The following is an 18,148-nucleotide window of genomic DNA, read 5'->3' on the forward strand; positions in this document are numbered from 1 at the left end:
TTGCAATCCAGCTCTCCCTATCCTAATTATCTACTCCTATTACCATCATCCATGGTATTTAACTGGTTCGCGTATCCTCACACTCTCACACGCAAATCAGGAACAGAAAATTACTCGCACACACAAATACACATTGACGAATACGCTCACACACAGATGTCTACAAATGCATGAATTCATATACTCTCTAACCCTCTCACGAAGACATCTCACTCTACCACTCTCACACACGGACACATATAAATACTCGTCACATACACACTTACAAGTGAACACTAATACACTGACAGATTTACTCACACATACAGACTCCACATACTCCGGTACACCACTTGTGTGTCTATACTATACACTTACAGATACACTAATACACAGACACATTTACTCACACATACTGGATGCAAATACTCTTGTACACACTAATACACACAACACACACACCACACACACACACACACACACACACCAACACACACACACCCACACACACACACCACACCACACACACACACACACCGACCACCCCATAATCATGTTTTTGGACTCAGGGGACCTGAAAAGTAAGTTATAGAAAACTTGAAATTAGGGTACCTTAAATTTTTTTGGAAGCAATACTTTCCTTACCTATTGTAATAGGGCAAGGAAGTAATAAATGGTTTTGGAATTAGTTGAAGAGACTGTACACTACATCTGTGAATTTAGCTAGTCAATCAACGTAATGTATATTGGTATCTTCTTCTCTTCTCTAAGTACCGTCTCCATTTCGGAGGTTGGCAACCATCATGGCATTTTTTACCTTATTCACAGCCGCTCTAAATAGGTCATTGGTTGTGTCAATAGATATATTGGTATCAGTATACCACTATTCGGGCCAAGCCACACGAAGCGTTTTTCAGGAGTTTTCAGACAAGTCGGTAGTGCAGGAGGCTCTCCGATTGACTGATTATCAGCTGATTCTCGAACGCCAATCTAATCAGCCAATCGGGGAGCTTCCTGCACTACCGACTTGTCTGAAAACGCCTGAAAAAGCGCTTTGTGTGGCTGGCTTGACCCAAATAATAATGTACTGATGATGATAATGTACTGATTGTTGATTGACTAGCTGAATTTACTGTTGTAGTCTTCAGCCTTCTTCATTCTTCTTTATTCAGATAGATAAACAAACAGAATATCCCAAAAAGAAATAGAAAATTTTCTATTTCTAATTTGTGTTCTCTACAGGAACTCTCTCTCTCTCTCTCTCTCTCTCTCTCTCTCTCCCCCTCTCTCTCTCTCTCTCTCTCTTCAACCTGACTTTAAAAAAACATATTTTTGGAACAAATGACTGAAACTGTCCGGCCCTAGAACGATCACATGACAACCACCCTCACCCATTCCACCAATTAAACCTTTAAACCATGTGATAGACCGAATTGTATATATATATATATTTAATATATATATATATCTATATATATATATATATATTATATTATATTATATATATATATATATATAATATATATTATATAAACTCATGTTATTTCAATTATCCACTGCATACTGCTGTTTATTACTGAAATTTGATAACCCTGATCTACTTTCAGCCTACTTCATTTATTAATCAATTATTTGATCTTATCTACCTATATAATTATTTACTTTATCAATTTCTGTTTTTTTCCTCTCTTCAATATTCATATTGATTAAAACTTTTACAATATTTCATTAATAAATAAATCCTTAGTTTAATAATAAAATTAACGTTTTGTAGAGAGTTAGTGGGGAGGATATTTTAATATTCTTCCCAAAGAAGGACATTGATATGTCCAAAGCTCCGCCAATTTATGTAGATGCATAACAATATGATTATTATCTATAGTTATTATATTACAAATTGCTTTTTCATATCATATACAGTGCAATAGTTATTTTCTTAGTCTGTATTATGTAAATTCATCTATATTGTGCTGTATTGTAAGCTATTGTAATAAGTGTAAAAGCCAGTATATATTGTAATCTACATAAATAAAGTACTCAATCAATCAATCAATCAAGCAATCTCTCTCTTAAGAGATATTTTTATATTCTTTCCGAAGAATGGACATTGATATGTCCAAAGCTCCGCCAATTTATGTAGATGCATAACAATCTAATTATCTATAGTTATTTATTACAATACTTTTTCATAGCATATACAGTTCAATCATTATTTTCTTAGTCTGTATTATGTAAATTCATCTATAATTGTGCTGTATTGTAAGCTATTGTATAAGTGTAAAAGCCAGTATATATTGTAATCTACATAAATAAAGTACTCAATCAATCAATCAATCAATCTCTCTCCTCTCTCTCTCTCTCTCTTCACCTATTTCCAAAATCGCCTGAAAAAACTATTCGTATGGTTTTGTCGTTGGTATATCAGTGAGTAGAGTTCTATCTAAAAGAATATCGGGGACCGAGCTTCGCTCTGGAGTACAACGGCATAAAAAATGTATTACAGAAGAAGAAATTATAATAACATTCATACAGAAATGTTCTATCTAGTCACAGTAAATTGAGATTAATTCCCAGAGGAATGCAAAAATTTCCCTCACAAAGGCCCAGTTGCACAAAAGCCGGTTAAATTTTAATCCTGATTATCTTCACGTGAACCAAATCAGATCAGACCATTTCAAAAAGATGGAAGTACTGGAATTGATCAGGATTGAAGATAACCCGGCTTTTTTGCAACCGGCACTAAGTACCTGATTGAATGATTACAAAAGTTCAACAGTTGAGTCATTATTTTGACACAGTCCCACACACATGAACTCGCTCACTCACTTCCATCACCAACAGACGACAAAATAATTATTATCAGCTGTTTTCCCAAGGATGGATAATAATTATCGTTTTAATGTCCTTCAGCGAGTTTTCTTAGGGTTGAGACCTGGTGCAATCGAATGTTTATATTATAAACCTACTATGTTCTGAATTTCGTGAGAATCGTTAGAGCCGTTTTCGAGATCCGGTGCAATACAAACAATCATATAAACATTTAAACATCTAAACATCTAAACATCTAAACATCCAAACATCTAAACATCTAAACATCTGAACATCTGAACACCTAAACATCTAAACATCTAAACATCTAAACATCCAAACATCCAACATCTAAACATCTAAAATCTAAACATCTAACATCTGAACATCTAAACATCTAAACATCTAAACATCTAAACATCTAAACATCTAAACATCTAAACATCTAAACATCTAAACATCAAAACATCTAAACATCTAAACATCTAAACATCTAAACATCTAAACATCTAAACATCTAAACATCTAAACATCTAAACATCCAAACATCTAAACATCTAAACATCCAGACATCTAGACATCTAAACATCTAAACATATAAATAGAAGTTGCTCGTTTAATAGTATAGGATAAGCGTAAGTTTGGCACAACTTGTTTATTTCTGGTTTTATAAATTAGATCCCTTATAACGAAACTGTGATCGTTTTTTCAGATAATAATCGGAAACGATGGTGCTTTTGGGATTTGTTGTGAACATTCTCCGGCCGAAGGTATAGCCGTTGTTCAACTCACAGAGCAGATTCTGGAGAGCTGCAAGGAGCTGAGTTTGGGCAAAATTGGAGATGACATTGCAGAGACCACAGAGCATCTGCAGCAGCTGCAGTGGACCATACAGCCTGCCCCTGAAGAAGCATATTCGAGAGGCCTCTCAGTCACTCAATAAGTAAGATGGTTGACTCGATATTACCATATAAAAAAGGAGTTTTCATTAAAATTATTCAATTTTCTACTATTTTATTTATTCATTTTATAATTTCACATAAAACCACATAGCAGAGCAGAGCTCCAGTGATGTATGAAATGTCACAGCTATTCTAAAAATGGAAACAATGATAACAAAATATGGATAATGAATGATAGATAAATGATACGTTATAATATAAATAGAGTATCACCTTCTATAGACGGTAGCAGATACAGGTTCATTGATGTAATATTAACTGTTAATTTTTGTTTAAAATAATCAATATTATATTTTATTAAGCAAGGAATCATATTTTTTAAGAATTTCATGATGGGCTCACATAATCAAGATGAATTATTTTGTTAATAAATTATCAATTCTACATTGTTAAAAGACGATCTGGCAACAGATCAAAGCGAGAAAGAGATAGCTTATTTGCTTTGTTGAATGATGGACAGGGATAGCAATACCATTGCTAATCAAACACTGCCATTATAATGTGTACTTCACTATAGTCTATGCTCTGAATAGCTGATCCCCCTGAACCAAGTGTTATATCTATGTGCGATTTGTCCCTCCAAAAAACGGTCACTGCTTCTTAACACAAAAATACATAAATAAATAAATTGACAATTTTTTGTGTAGTTGAGAAGTTGATATTGTGGTAATTATTCATATTGAATGAAAAAAGACTAAGAAATTGTCAAAAAACCACTGATTTATTGATAATTAGAAAGACCGGTTTCGTTTATTGCACCATTGTCTTTCTAATTATCAATAAATCAGTGGTTTTTTGACAATTTCTTAGTCTTTTTTCATTCAATAAATTGACGATGATGGAGTTCAGCGGGTTGCCTACATTATCAAGTGAAGGGGTCGTCAGCTAGAAATTGATAGCAAATTTGAAATTACGATCACATTTCATATTATAAACTTGGAAATAACATATATTCCATATTATTACTCTCATAATGTGACATAACTACAACCACTTTCTAATGTAGTTGATATAAATATCAATAAAATAAGTTGCCTTAGTTTTACCATAGAGAAACGATAGCATAAGTAGATATCCCATGGTATAGGGCGTTTATGTCGCAACTTTTACTGTTATCCCAAGCCGATAGTTCACGTAGTTCTTCCCCTTGCAGCTGTGTGACGCTGAAGTCTCTCAAATTGTGCCGTTCATACCCTTTCAACCCAATAAAACAGTAAAAATTGACAATAATCGACAGTAATCGGCTTGAGATAACAGTAAAAGTTGCGACATAAATTCCGTATACCATGGGATATCTACTTACGCTATTGTTTCTCTATGATAAAATTCAGTTTCATACATGGAAAACAAACTATCGGAATTATGAAAAAAATATTCTTTTACACCTCTCAAAACAGTGTCCAATGTTTTATCAGTTGATATTATTTTTATTCTTTATACAAATTAGAACGATTTGTTGATTTGTATTCTCAACTGTTTTATCTTGACAATTTTTCAATTTCGATTTAATCCTGAAATTTTCGATTTTAATTTTTTTTCTTTTGAATCAGAATAAATGTAATCTGTTTCATCTCAAAAATTTCTATTTCAATTTCAGTCTGGTGGAAGACCTGGATTTGTACATCTACCGGTTCGCAGGCTACGGGAAAAATTTCATCAAGAAGTGCGCGGTCAGTCCTGATGCCTACATTCAGTTAGCGCTTCAACTGACCTATCACAAGTGAGTTTGCAAATAATATTTCTAACAAATTGAATTAATAATTCAGTTTTTGATGTTTTTTATCATCGTTTATTAAGTGGGAGAAATCGTTCTCAATAGAAGATGCAAAGTGAACATATTTTCTTCAGTGTGGTGGATATGATCGTTCAAAAGCGAACAGTTATCAATCATCCTTATACCATGTTTACCCAAAGTTAGTAGACAGTAGGTTGGTCACTCATCTATAGTATTCTAGTTGAAATGCAATTGGAGTGGGGGAACTGCAGCCGTGACGTAGGCTGTAGTACAGAGTAGGCAGAATATCGCATTCTTGAAAATCATACGGTGACCTATAGTCAAATTATATAACACAAACATTTTCTGACATGCAAGCTTTCTGTTTCTGCTTTACAGTAATTATCAAAACATTTTAATAATACAAGCATTTTGCAATATAAAAGCAAAAACCCACCTACTAACCTTCCCTTTCACACCTTAAGGTTTATTATTTTATCTTCAAGGTCGTGTTTATATTTTGTAGTTTGGCTATACATCAGCTTGTGAATTTCGGGGATGAGATATTTTGATTCTCGTAGAACATGTGCTCGATACCAGCATGTGTTTAGTGCATTTATATGAATGAAATTCATTGGATTTATCGGGATCGGTTTATTGTTTTATTGCAATGCATTGGTTTATCAAGATTTTTTATGGGTTAAACTGAAATTATAATAGTATAACGTTGTCTACTAACGCTTTTCCAGTTTATTAACTTTTTCGTGTCACGTGTTTAGATTCTTGAAAAACTTTCAAATTCATTTTATTCATACAAGTTGAATAAACTTGAAATATTAAACAACATCATTAGAATCGGTGATTAATTCGCTATAAGTATGGAGAATTTTTAAGTTCTAGGTCAATCTTGAGGGGATTAAACGACGATGTATTTGAAGATACAGTGAATAAAATGTATGCTCAGTGTGGTTACTCTATCACTTTTTTACTACACGTGACGTCACGCTGGCATTCCCCCCACCACTTCGAATCTTACACCTGTGAATGATCAACCTTCTGTCTACTAACGTTGATATTTACCTATTGTAATTCGTCAACTGTATTCGCCGAGAAAATATATCTCTCCATGACTGAAAAATAATGTTTTTATTTTCATAATTGTGATAAGATACTCTACTGGTAGTTCATTATATCTCTCCATAGTCTACAAACGGTTTTCGTAGTTGAAAAAACCAAGACCACATTAGGCGTTTTTCAGGCGTTTTCACAAGAGTCGGCAGCTCTCCGATTGGCTGATTGGGTTGGCGTTCAGGAATCAGCTGACAATCAGCCAATCGGACAGCTCCCTGCCCTGCCGACTCGTCTGTAAACGCCTGAAAAAACGCCTGTGTGGCCGCGCCAGTAACCGTAGAAATGTACCTTTGACAAACAATCATTCTTCTCACGTGTTATCGAATGAGCACGTTAAACTGTCGGTGGCCTTGGGTGATGTATAACAGTTGTGAGGCTCATTGAAGGCTTGAATTATTTATTCAGGCAGGTTGGGACCTTCTCGTAAGCGACTCCCCACTAACAAAAAACCATATAAGAATCTACTTTCCACTTATAGTCCGTACAAAATTACTTCTGACTTGAAGGAATATTTGGTACAGAGAAATAGAGGGATATCAGCCAATTAGAGTGATTAATAGAGTCATTGGTAGAAGCGTAGTTGTCAATTTGTCAGTCGTCTGTCTGCTTTCAGACAGGAAACTTCGCATGTGCAGCATGAGCACATGAACAGTAACTACACCTTCTCCAATTTCATTTGAGAAAGTATCAAGTTAATTTGAGAAAGTATAAATTGAAATTGAGAGAATGTCAGATGTAGATGAGAATAGTCAATTGTATTTGGGAAGTCATCATATGTAATTGAGAATAGTGAATTGTATTTGAGAAATCGTCAAATGTAAATGAGAAGATATCAATTGAAAATGAGAAAATTTTCCAATTGACATGTCGTGACTCTTCTGTAGCCTAAAATTTAGGTTTGATTTGAGCATGAAAGGATACTGTACTACGTACACAGTATTCCGATTACTATCATAGGCTTTGCATGAGGGAAAATTAATATTTTCAATGGTGACAGTATTTCCCCTGTACTGTTTACGAATGATTAATGAGTATTATTGCTATGTATGTATTGGCAACGCGACTTTTGTCTTCAAACATTTTGTGAAACATTGCACTTGATGAAGATCAAATTCTCTACGCTTACGGCGCAATTGAACTTCATCAACTGAATCACTTGATCAAACAATTCGACAATTCTTCAATGGATTTTGGGGCTTGAAAATTATGTTTTGTTCAAAAACTAAACGTTTTATTCGAATATGAAACATATTATATCATTTTATATGAGTACAGTTATGAAAAATATAAGTACTGGAAATACTGGTTTTTTAAAATATTCTCCCAATTACAACTGACAACTTCTCGATTCCAAATCGTATGCTCTCAAATTCAAATGATACTTTCTCAAATAAAATTCGCTATTCTCAATTACAAGTGATGACTTCTCAAATACAATTGACTATTCTCATTTACATTCGATGTTTTCTCAAATAAAAATGACAATTCTCATTCACAATTGATACTTTCTCAAATACAGTTGGAAAAGGTGTAGTAGTTGGAGATCGCTGGCCGCTTCAAAACGGCAACATCGCCCCTCTGTATCCCTCCCGCTATTTGCTTTCACTGCTGCGCATGTCTATCCCAAGTAAGAAGTAATTTTGTACAGAGTATAGTAACTTGGGGTATGATCACATTGGATGCACGTTCGCGCAGTGCACGCGAGACCACGCTACAGATGAGAGACATAATCTCGAAAGAGCCAGAGAATCACACTGTGACTTGTCTGTCGCTGCTCACACTGAACGCCACCAGCAAGTGAACGCTTGCTTTTGCGTTCAGTGTGAATGTTTCCATTGCTCTTCCCAGATTTTGTTTCCATCTGAACGCGTGGTCACACCCTACTACTTTACCCTAAGTGAGACTCACAGTGTAGTCAGCTCCTTATTAACAAAGGTTTGTTGTCGTTGTCTGTCATTAGACAAACAGGCAACTGTATCCTTCAGGGCGAGACCACATTAGGCGTTTTCAGACTAGTTGACAGGGCAGGAACCTTCTGATTGGTTGATTATCAGCTGATTCTCAAACGTCAACCCAATCAGCCAAAAAACGCTTATGTGACATCACCTCACTTGGCTCTCAATTATAGTCTGTGTAAATTTAACTTCCGACTTGGGATGAGCATGCACAGGAGAGAAAGCATACTACGGGAGGGATACAGATGCGCGATGTTACCGTTTTGAATCGGTTAGCGTTCTCCAACTTCTAGTGACTGTTCATGTGTTCATGCTACACATGCAAAGTTTCCTGTCTGAAAGTGGTCAGACGACTGACAATTCGGCAACTGCGCGTCCACCTATTACTCTATCAATCACTGCAATTGGCTGATCTCCCTCCATTTCTCTGCTCTGCATATTTCTCCAAGTCTCAAGGGAATTTGCACGGACTATAAGCAATATGATTTTTAATAACGCTGACATTACAGAATGTATGGCCGACTGACAGCGACCTACGAGAGCGCATCAACGCGTCGCTTCCGCCTGGGTCGCGTCGACTGCATTCGCTCAGCCAGCGCCGAGGCGGCCGAATGGACGCGCGCCATGAACCAGCAGAATAGTGCTGACGACAGCGAAACGCAGGTCAGCGACCCTTTGCAGCCCGGGAAACGAGTCACTTTCAATCTGTTCTCAGTGAGTCGCGCATCCTCTATCTCTATATCTCTGTCTCTTTCTTGGTAGAGCGCCACTTCTAGTGTGCCGTTCAAGTAGCTTGGCAGCTGGCGAATTGTCTCAATTCAACACTTCTTCCTTTTCCCAAATATTCTTTGTTTGTTCACACAATAAGTACATCATCAAAATGATAAGGAGAGAAAAAATAAGGTAGCCTTGTGCTATTCCTCTCCCAAATTCAGATAAGGTAACACATAGTCCGAAATAGGTTAAGTCTAACTTGTAGTTGTTCACTTATAATAATTATTAGGGACTAGCCATATGAAACGTTTTCTCAGGCATTTTCAGACGAGTCGGTAGAGCAGGAAGCTCTCTGATTGGCTGTGATTGGGGAATAATTTGATAACAGCCACTCAGAACTGTCCACCGCCAATGCAGAAACGCCTAAAAACGCTTTGTAAGGCTTGGCCCTTGAAGATGACTCTAGAAGCCTACTAAACAATTTTTGGTCAATGAAAACTCTTTCATAATAATATTCAATATTAACTGAGTACTTTGATAGGGCTACTTCTTAAATGTTCATTACATAGATTACTAGAGCCCTTATTGGGCCTACATGTTACAAGGCGATAATGCCATTACCAAGGGTTCTTTCAAAATGACACAACATTACACCAAAAAATAATTCATTTTAAAAGTACACTTGATAGGCCTGATGGCATTGTCGCCAGAACTAGTTGTTTTTGATATGGTAAATATGATACGGTGATAGAGATTCTCTGTAATTAAATATAAATTCATTGTCAGCCAACATTAAAAAAGTTGATAACTTGGACAATAGATTGCAGATCAAGATCTCCAGGGCCGGTCCATGAGCTCTGATTTTATGATACTAGACTTGGTCTAGCGTTAGTCCAAGACTACGCATTGGACCGAGGCTAGAATATTGTGTTGATGCGACTAGCCAAACCTGAAGTTCAGGTGTGTAGACCAAGCCTCTCACTAAACTCCAACATTTCACATGGAGTTTTGTGTTAGAATGTTGGCAACACTCCGTTTCTGGTATCTCAGTATCTCAACAATCCTCAGTTATTCGACCATATTAATTAATATTCAGTATATTTCCAATCTACTCCACACTTAATTTCAAATTGTATTTAATTTCTTTGCGAGGCAAACATTAATATTCTGTATCTTTTATTAAGCCCATTAGTTGAAAGTTTATTACAAGTAAATAATAGAAGTTCTTCTCATTTTTATCAAGGCACATACCCGTATGGAATCGCTCATAATTGAATATTAACTTTAGTAGAAAATAACTGATTAAATTTCATACGGTGTGTAGTGATTTATGCATGGCTTTATTAGAAACATGAGGGGTTTCTACAATGAAAAATATATCATTTAGGTTTCATTGAGAATGAAAACCATACTTATAGTTTACATAGAGAAAAGAATAATAGTATTTAAAAGATTAATAAAATAAATGCTCTACATATGAAGCCTTCTCAATTAATACTCGTTCACGCCAAGGTATCTAGAGAAAAATGTATTCAATATATTCCGTATATTTGCAAACGCTGCCAAGTGACTTGAATTGTGCAATAGATGAGCTAAGAAAAATAACTGACAATAAGGAAAGTAAATTCGAAAATATTATTAAAAAACAAAAATAACTATTTCAATACATTGTTGAACCGATGATGGCTGTTACCCACAATCAACTCCAAATCCAAATTTTTCAGAAAAATTTGTTTATTAAGCAGGGTCAATTTCTTTCTAATCAAACCTGACCACTTTTTGATCTAGAAAAGGTACCTGAACTCTAGAAAAATGATTTTATGAATCTCTAGAAATATTAATCAACCATAATAGGAAATAAGTAGGGTCAATTTCTTTCTAATCAAACCTGTCCACTTTTTGATCTAGAAAAGGTACCTGAACTCTAGAAAATTGATTTTATGAATCTCTAGAAATATTGATCAACCTTAATAGGAAATAAATTTTGTGAAAAATGGATCTCCAGGAGAATTTATGGCTTCAGAAATATATAAAAAGCTTGATTTTTACTTTAAGGGTTTTATCATGGAAAAAATATAGCATAAGTAGATATCCCATGGTATAGGACGTTCATGTTCCAAATTTCAAGACGATTTTTTGTTAACTCAAGCCGATTACTGACGACTATAGTCTATCATTACTGATTTGGCTGGGTGAGAGTGTAAGAAGGGCACAGTATGAGAGACTACCAGCGTCACATAGCTTCACCAAAACAACTACTAGGACTATAAGCTTGAGTATACATTGAAAATTGGAACATGAACGCCCTATACCATGGGAAATCTTCTTGTGCTACATTTTCTCTAGGGTTTTTATAGCATGATAAATTATTGATTTCCATTTAAAGTTACGGGGATATGGTACTTAAATTTAAATTAGAAAACGTTGGAAGAAAGAAACTATAAACTTTAGGCTAACAACATGTTAATGCCAAATTAATAATTCTTTATGAAAGCTTTTACATCAATAATTGTTTTGCTTTCTATTTCCTGTTGAATTTATAGGAAATATGCAACGAAATTCCTATATTGGTGACCGCGACCTGGTCAGCAGCAAGCATTTCTTGTTGTGAAGTTACCTAGATACGTTACTTAAGTAATCCACCACAAATTCTATTGTTGTTTGAAGCTTCCTCAACAAGATTACAATGTAGTAACTGTTTATCCATGTACCAGATTGAAACATTAATATATAAATAATACAATATATATTTAACGGTATCTTTACTCTATGATAGAATAAATCATGAACTGAATTATTGTCTTCACAGAGATGTATGGTAAACAATTTTTCACAAACCCCAATATTAAATCAATTATCTGAAACTACTTGTGTGACCCAGGGATTTGGAGTTGTTTGTATCTTGAGGTGCGTACAGATATACACGCCGCGAACATGAGCAATTCACTTTTAATCAGCTCACTATATCTGTATTTTTACAGAAACGGTAAGATACAGATATAAAAAGCTTGACATCAGCTGATTAAAAGTGAATTGCTCATGTTCGCGGCACGTAAATCTGTACGCACCTCAACCGCTAGTCATTCTGTTATTATTAACAATTAAAATAAATTAATAACACAATTTTAATTCACAATAAAACTTTAGACAAGAACAAATCATAAAAAAGACCCATTTAATTCAAAATTTGTTATCAGGGTCGTGCCCTATACTGTACATACAGAGTTGCTCTATTTTTAACAAGCAAAAATAATATAACAGAATAATGGTAAAGAGACACATTGTGAGAAATCAATTTCCCATAAACAAGCGATAGAGGAACATCACGAGAACTTGGAATGCATTTAATTTCATTCACACAAACTCTGCAAGTTTTTTATTTACCACTTTTACTACTCTATTCATTATTTAACAGCTCTTTTCTCTATTTCATCTTAAAGATACTCCACATTTTAACATTTTCAAATATGTATTATGGTTGGCATACAGAGCTGTTCATGTTTATTGTGAGTGATATTACTTTTCACAAATCGTGTAAATAACCCATCACTTTATGATTTTTGAAAACGATAGTGTGCACAATTGGAAACAACTAATCAAAATTATATGGGAGAATTGTGATAATATCCTTGGATGTATATTTTATCCTAATTGTGGGAATCATTAAAACAATATAAAAACTTGGAGTACCCTTTTACTTGAAACATTTCAAACTTTAAAAAATTAACATGAAGTACCTTCAATTTAAAACATTTCAAACAACTAGTTTCCAATTCAAACAACTAGTTTCCAACCGAAAAGGACGAAACTAGTTGTTTGAATTGGAAACTAGTTTTTTGAATTGGAAACTAGTTGTTTGAAACTAGTTTTTTGAATTGGAAACTAGTTGTTTGGAATGTTTTATATTAAAGGTACTTCATGTTTCTATATTGTTTTCAATCATTTTAAATAAAGTAGCCCATAAAAGTGAAGTGATTTTATCCTAATTGCAATATCTTCAGACTTTAAATATCAATATCTTATTCTCTCACTTACATAATAACTTATTCTCTCGAATACAAATTCTTTCAAATACATATTCTCTAAAAAAATAATATTATTCAGCAAATAAAATTACAGTGTATATTATATTACAGTGTATTTTCATAGTACAGCTCTTTCTAGTTTATATTATTCAGAAAAATAAAATCACTGAGGTGAAATGAAAACGATTTTGTCAGTTCCATATAATTTATTTGAGCCAAACTTAAGTTTCAATGCACTAAGGCATCATCTTCAGTGGTCTTCAGAAGTCTAACAAAAATCTATCTAACAATACACTATCTGTGATGTTTTCACTATGAACAGGGATATTATGGAATTTCTCCATATTAAGGTGAAATGAAACGATATTGTCAGATCCACATAGGTAGTTTATTTTAGCCGAACTTAGTTTCAATGCACTAAATCTGCGTAACAAAATGTTAATAACTTAATCCTCAGGCTAGGCACACGCCAGTTAGTCAAGACAAGACAAGACATGATCAGACACAATACTTCACATACCGTAGTTGCTTATGACGCAACACACACTGATTAGTCATTGCAATTAGACATGTTTTCATAAGCAACTATGTGAAGTATTGTGTCTGATCATGTCTTGTCTTGACTAACTGGCGTGTGCCTAGCCTAAGGATTAAGTTATTAACATTTTGTTACGTGCATTGAAACTAAGTTTGGCTAAAATAAACTATGTGGAACTGACAATATCGTTTTCATTTCACCTTAATATGGAGAAATTCCATAATATCTCTGTTCATAGTGTAAACATCACAGATAGTGTATCTATTTCCCTCACAATCATGAACAGCTCCAGATTTATTCATCAAATTGAATGCATGTATAAAAACACTGTAACACAGAATTTTACATTGCAAATAAAATATCAATGAATAATGCATTACATAACAAGTCACCTTCCTCAAACCAGAAGCAATATTATCAGTCAACTTTTTGGTTGATATCAATTGGAAAAAATTGAACCTTGAAGTTGTAAATGTATCATTTGCAATATCAATGATAATGAGTTAATGCATAATTGCATGTAATATGAGCAAATTTAATTTCGAATTATTCCAAACTGATCTTTGTATTTTTTATAAACTCTTTATATTTTCCACAATATTTGTCTTGCAGTTGAACTGTTTCTTGAACTGTTTCTTGAATTCAAATTATTTCTATTTATTTATCTTCTGAAAAAAGCATGGCACATTTAACAAAATTACATACTTCTTCATATAACTATAGATACTATTTTCTTTGTTATCGAATGTCAGAATGCTATTGATCTTAACACATAGTACAATGAATGAATAGATATGAACGTCCATTATAATGTGGAGAAACAATAGCATAAGTAGATATCCTATGGTATAGGGCGTTTATGTCGCAACTTTTACTGTTATCTCAAGCCGATTACTGTCGATTTTTACTATTTTGTTGGGGTGAGAGTGTATGAACGGCACAATATGAGAGACTATATACCAGCGTCATAAAGCTTCACGCGAAAGAACTACGTGGACTATCTATCGGCTTGAGATAACAGTAAAAGTTGCGACATAAACGCCCTATACCATGGATATAAGATAAGATAAGTATTTATTAAGCCATAAACAATACAAGAAAGTACAGCCAAGTCAATATTTACAATAATTTAAAAAAGTCAAAAGACAATATTTACAATAAATTGTAAAACAATACACAAAATCTATAAAAAGATATCACAAAAACTTAACATATATCGTCAGAATAATTCAAAATAGCCTAAAGAATGTCATATGAATAAGCATGTCACAGCCAGCAATCCAACCACGTGTATTAAATACTACAGACATGAAATAAACAATATTTATCTATCAGTGAGGAACTCTTCCACACTATAATATGCTTTCTCCGCAAGAAAAGTATACAGATCTTTTTTAAAAGTTGCAGATGACATGGACAGAGATCTAGGTAGCTTATTTAATAGTCTCAGACCATAGGTTCGAGGGTCTTTGTCGGAAAACTTCAATCTATGCTGAACAATACATGGATTGCCACTACCTCGTGTATTATAGCCATGCATATCAGAATTAGTTTGGAATGAGTCTAAGTTATTAGCAATAAAAAGAACAACTCTGTAGATGTAAATACATGGTAAAGTTAGAATTTTTAAATCTATGAAGGCATCTCTACAGGGGTGATTGTAATCAAGCTTAGCCAAATACCGTACTGCACGCTTCTGTAAAATGAAAATTTTTTGAGTGTTTCCAATAGATGTACTTCCCCAAAGCTCAATACAATAAACAAGATGAGTGTAAATCAGAGAAAAGTATACAGATTTTGCTACGTTAAATGGTACATACTTTACAATATATCTTAAGACAAAGAGTCCCTTACTAATTTTACCCACCACCCTATCCACATGCTCATTCCATGACAATTTGTCATCAACAGTTAAACCTAACAAATTAACTACATTAGCATTTTCTACAATGCTGTCATTTATAAAAATAGCTGGTTCAAAAGGATGTGTCTTCTTTAAATCAAATTGAATTGCCAGGCTTTTACTTGGATTCACAGAGAGGGCGCATTCATTAAAAAACTGCACAACTTGATTTGTGAATAAGTTTGATGTGATCTCAAGGTCAACAATATTTTTGCTATGAAATAACAAGGAAGTATCATCAGCATAAAGTGTGATATCCGAGATTCTGGGAATGAGAGCTGCAAATCATTAATATAGAGAACAACAGAAGAGGTCCAGTATGGATCCTTGAGGGACTCCAGTGCTTATATTCAATCTATCAGAGCTCGCTCTATATCCTCCATTGCATACACTAACGTATTGCATCCTATTGGACATATATGATTCAATCAATTTGCCAGCAACACCCCTCACACCCAGCGAAAAAAGCTTTTTCAAGAGAATATTGACATTTACGCTATCAAAAGCCTTAGACAAATCAAGTAGTACCCCCATTGCATAGTTGCCTTTATCAATCTCTTCTATAACATTTCCAATAAATTTTATTGCAGCTGTAGTTGTTGATTTGCCCTTTACAAAATATCTACTTATAGCATATCTACTTATGCTATTATTATTAAACAAAATCCATATTAAATGCTGTAATTATTCACCTCGAAGACTTTTGCTACTGCAAATATTGACAACAGGGTTGACAGCTAGATGAGCGCTAATATTCAAAAATTATTTGTCAGCCCGGGAACAAATAATTTTTGAATAGTAGCGCTCATCGAATTTCCAACTAGCTGTTCACCCTGTTGTCAATATTTGCAGTAGCAGAAGTCTTCGGGGTGAATCACAGCATTTAATTTGGATTTTCGTTTAATAATAATAATCAATTCATTAGCATTTGATAAATTGCAATATTTAAGTAATTTCCATCTGTAGACTTATGATATTGTTTTTCTATGGTAGTACTGACTGAATCAATCAATTTTCAATCACAGCTAATCAACATAGCTATAGGCTACAGTACTGATATTATGAAGGAATCCAGCTTTATTCATCAGCTTCCACTACCTCTTTCAAACATATTTTCGATTTTTTTTTTAATTTTTACAATATTTTTTTAAATTATTCCATCTTAAGCTGCGTTTATACCAAATTTATTAACAAATGTTAATAACTCAATCCTCACAGATTCTATTAGATTGAACGGAACTTGACAAACACATATGTTCATCATGTGTATGATAATTTATGTTCAATCTATATGGGTTAGTCATTAACATTTTGTTAATAACTTTGGTGTAAACGCAGCTTTAGAATTCGAGAGGACAAACATCAACTAATAATGACGCATTTGACTGATTTTTTTTTCAGGAAAAATTGGAATTCAAAAGCTTTATGCATAAACTTTCTATTCATTTTTCCAACACATTTTTGAAATTTTCACAATAGTTTCTCTTGGAATTTGAAAGAACTCACAGCAACTAAAGACGCATGTGACTGATTTCTTAAATATATTGCAATCTAAAGCTGCGTTGACACCAAAGTTATTAACAAAATGTTTATTCATCCGTCCTTATAGATTCTATTTAGATAGAACGTAGCTTGACAAACACATATGTTCATCATGTGTATGATAAGTTATGTTCAATCTAATAGAATCTATAAGGATTAAGTTATTATAACATTTTGTTAATAACTTTGGTATTAGCTTAAAGCTTTAGGCTAGGCACACACCAGTTAGTCAAGACAAGACAAGACATGATCAGACACGTTTATTCACAATACTTTACATAGTTGCTTATGAAGACATGTCTAATTGCAATGACTAATCAGTGTGAGTTGCCTCATAAGCAACTATGTGAAGTATTGTCACCTGATCATGTCTTGTCTCGTCTTGACTAACTGGTGTGTGCCTAGCGTAAGAGAACACACAGCGACTAATGAAACATGTGACTAATTAATTTTTTGTTCAGGAAAAAGAGAAATTGACTCTATTTGACGCGGCAGTGAAGAAGCAAACTGAGATAATGATTGAAAATATTCTGGGAGACGGAATTGACTGTCACTTGCTGGGCCTCAGAGAACAGTCCAAACTTCTTGATCAGCCGATGGACTTGTTCAAGGATGAATCCTACAGAATTGCCAATCATTTTGCCTTATCCACAAGTCAGGTAAGCGGATTGTTCACAAAAACAATAATTTTAAACCAACTGTGAAAAATAGTAAATAAATAAATAATAACTTATTTCCATCATTAATTTCGTTTCACATTCATTCTACAGTTTTGGAAATAATTATAATGTAATTATAATTATAATTATCAATTAAATAATAAATAATATAATAAAAAAGCCAATTATAATTATAATTACACAAAAAAAAACACTTT

General features: G+C 33.8%; 1 protein-coding gene across 1 annotated transcript; it reads left to right on the plus strand.

The window, feature by feature from the left end:
• Positions 1-3,493: 3,493 nt before the first annotated feature.
• On the plus strand, positions 3,494-17,930 carry LOC111047838 (choline O-acetyltransferase; the record flags this gene model as incomplete). Its single annotated transcript, XM_039444689.1, is given in 5 exon segments — positions 3,494-3,688; positions 3,690-3,730; positions 5,347-5,469; positions 9,059-9,263; positions 17,733-17,930. Coding segments are annotated over 5 exon segments (762 nt in total), but the record flags the coding sequence as incomplete, so codon positions are not given.
• Positions 17,931-18,148: the final 218 nt, after the last annotated feature.

Source organism: Nilaparvata lugens, unplaced genomic scaffold (genome assembly GCF_014356525.2).
Source record: "Nilaparvata lugens isolate BPH unplaced genomic scaffold, ASM1435652v1 scaffold5284, whole genome shotgun sequence".
Lineage (NCBI taxonomy): Eukaryota > Metazoa > Arthropoda > Insecta > Hemiptera > Delphacidae > Nilaparvata > Nilaparvata lugens.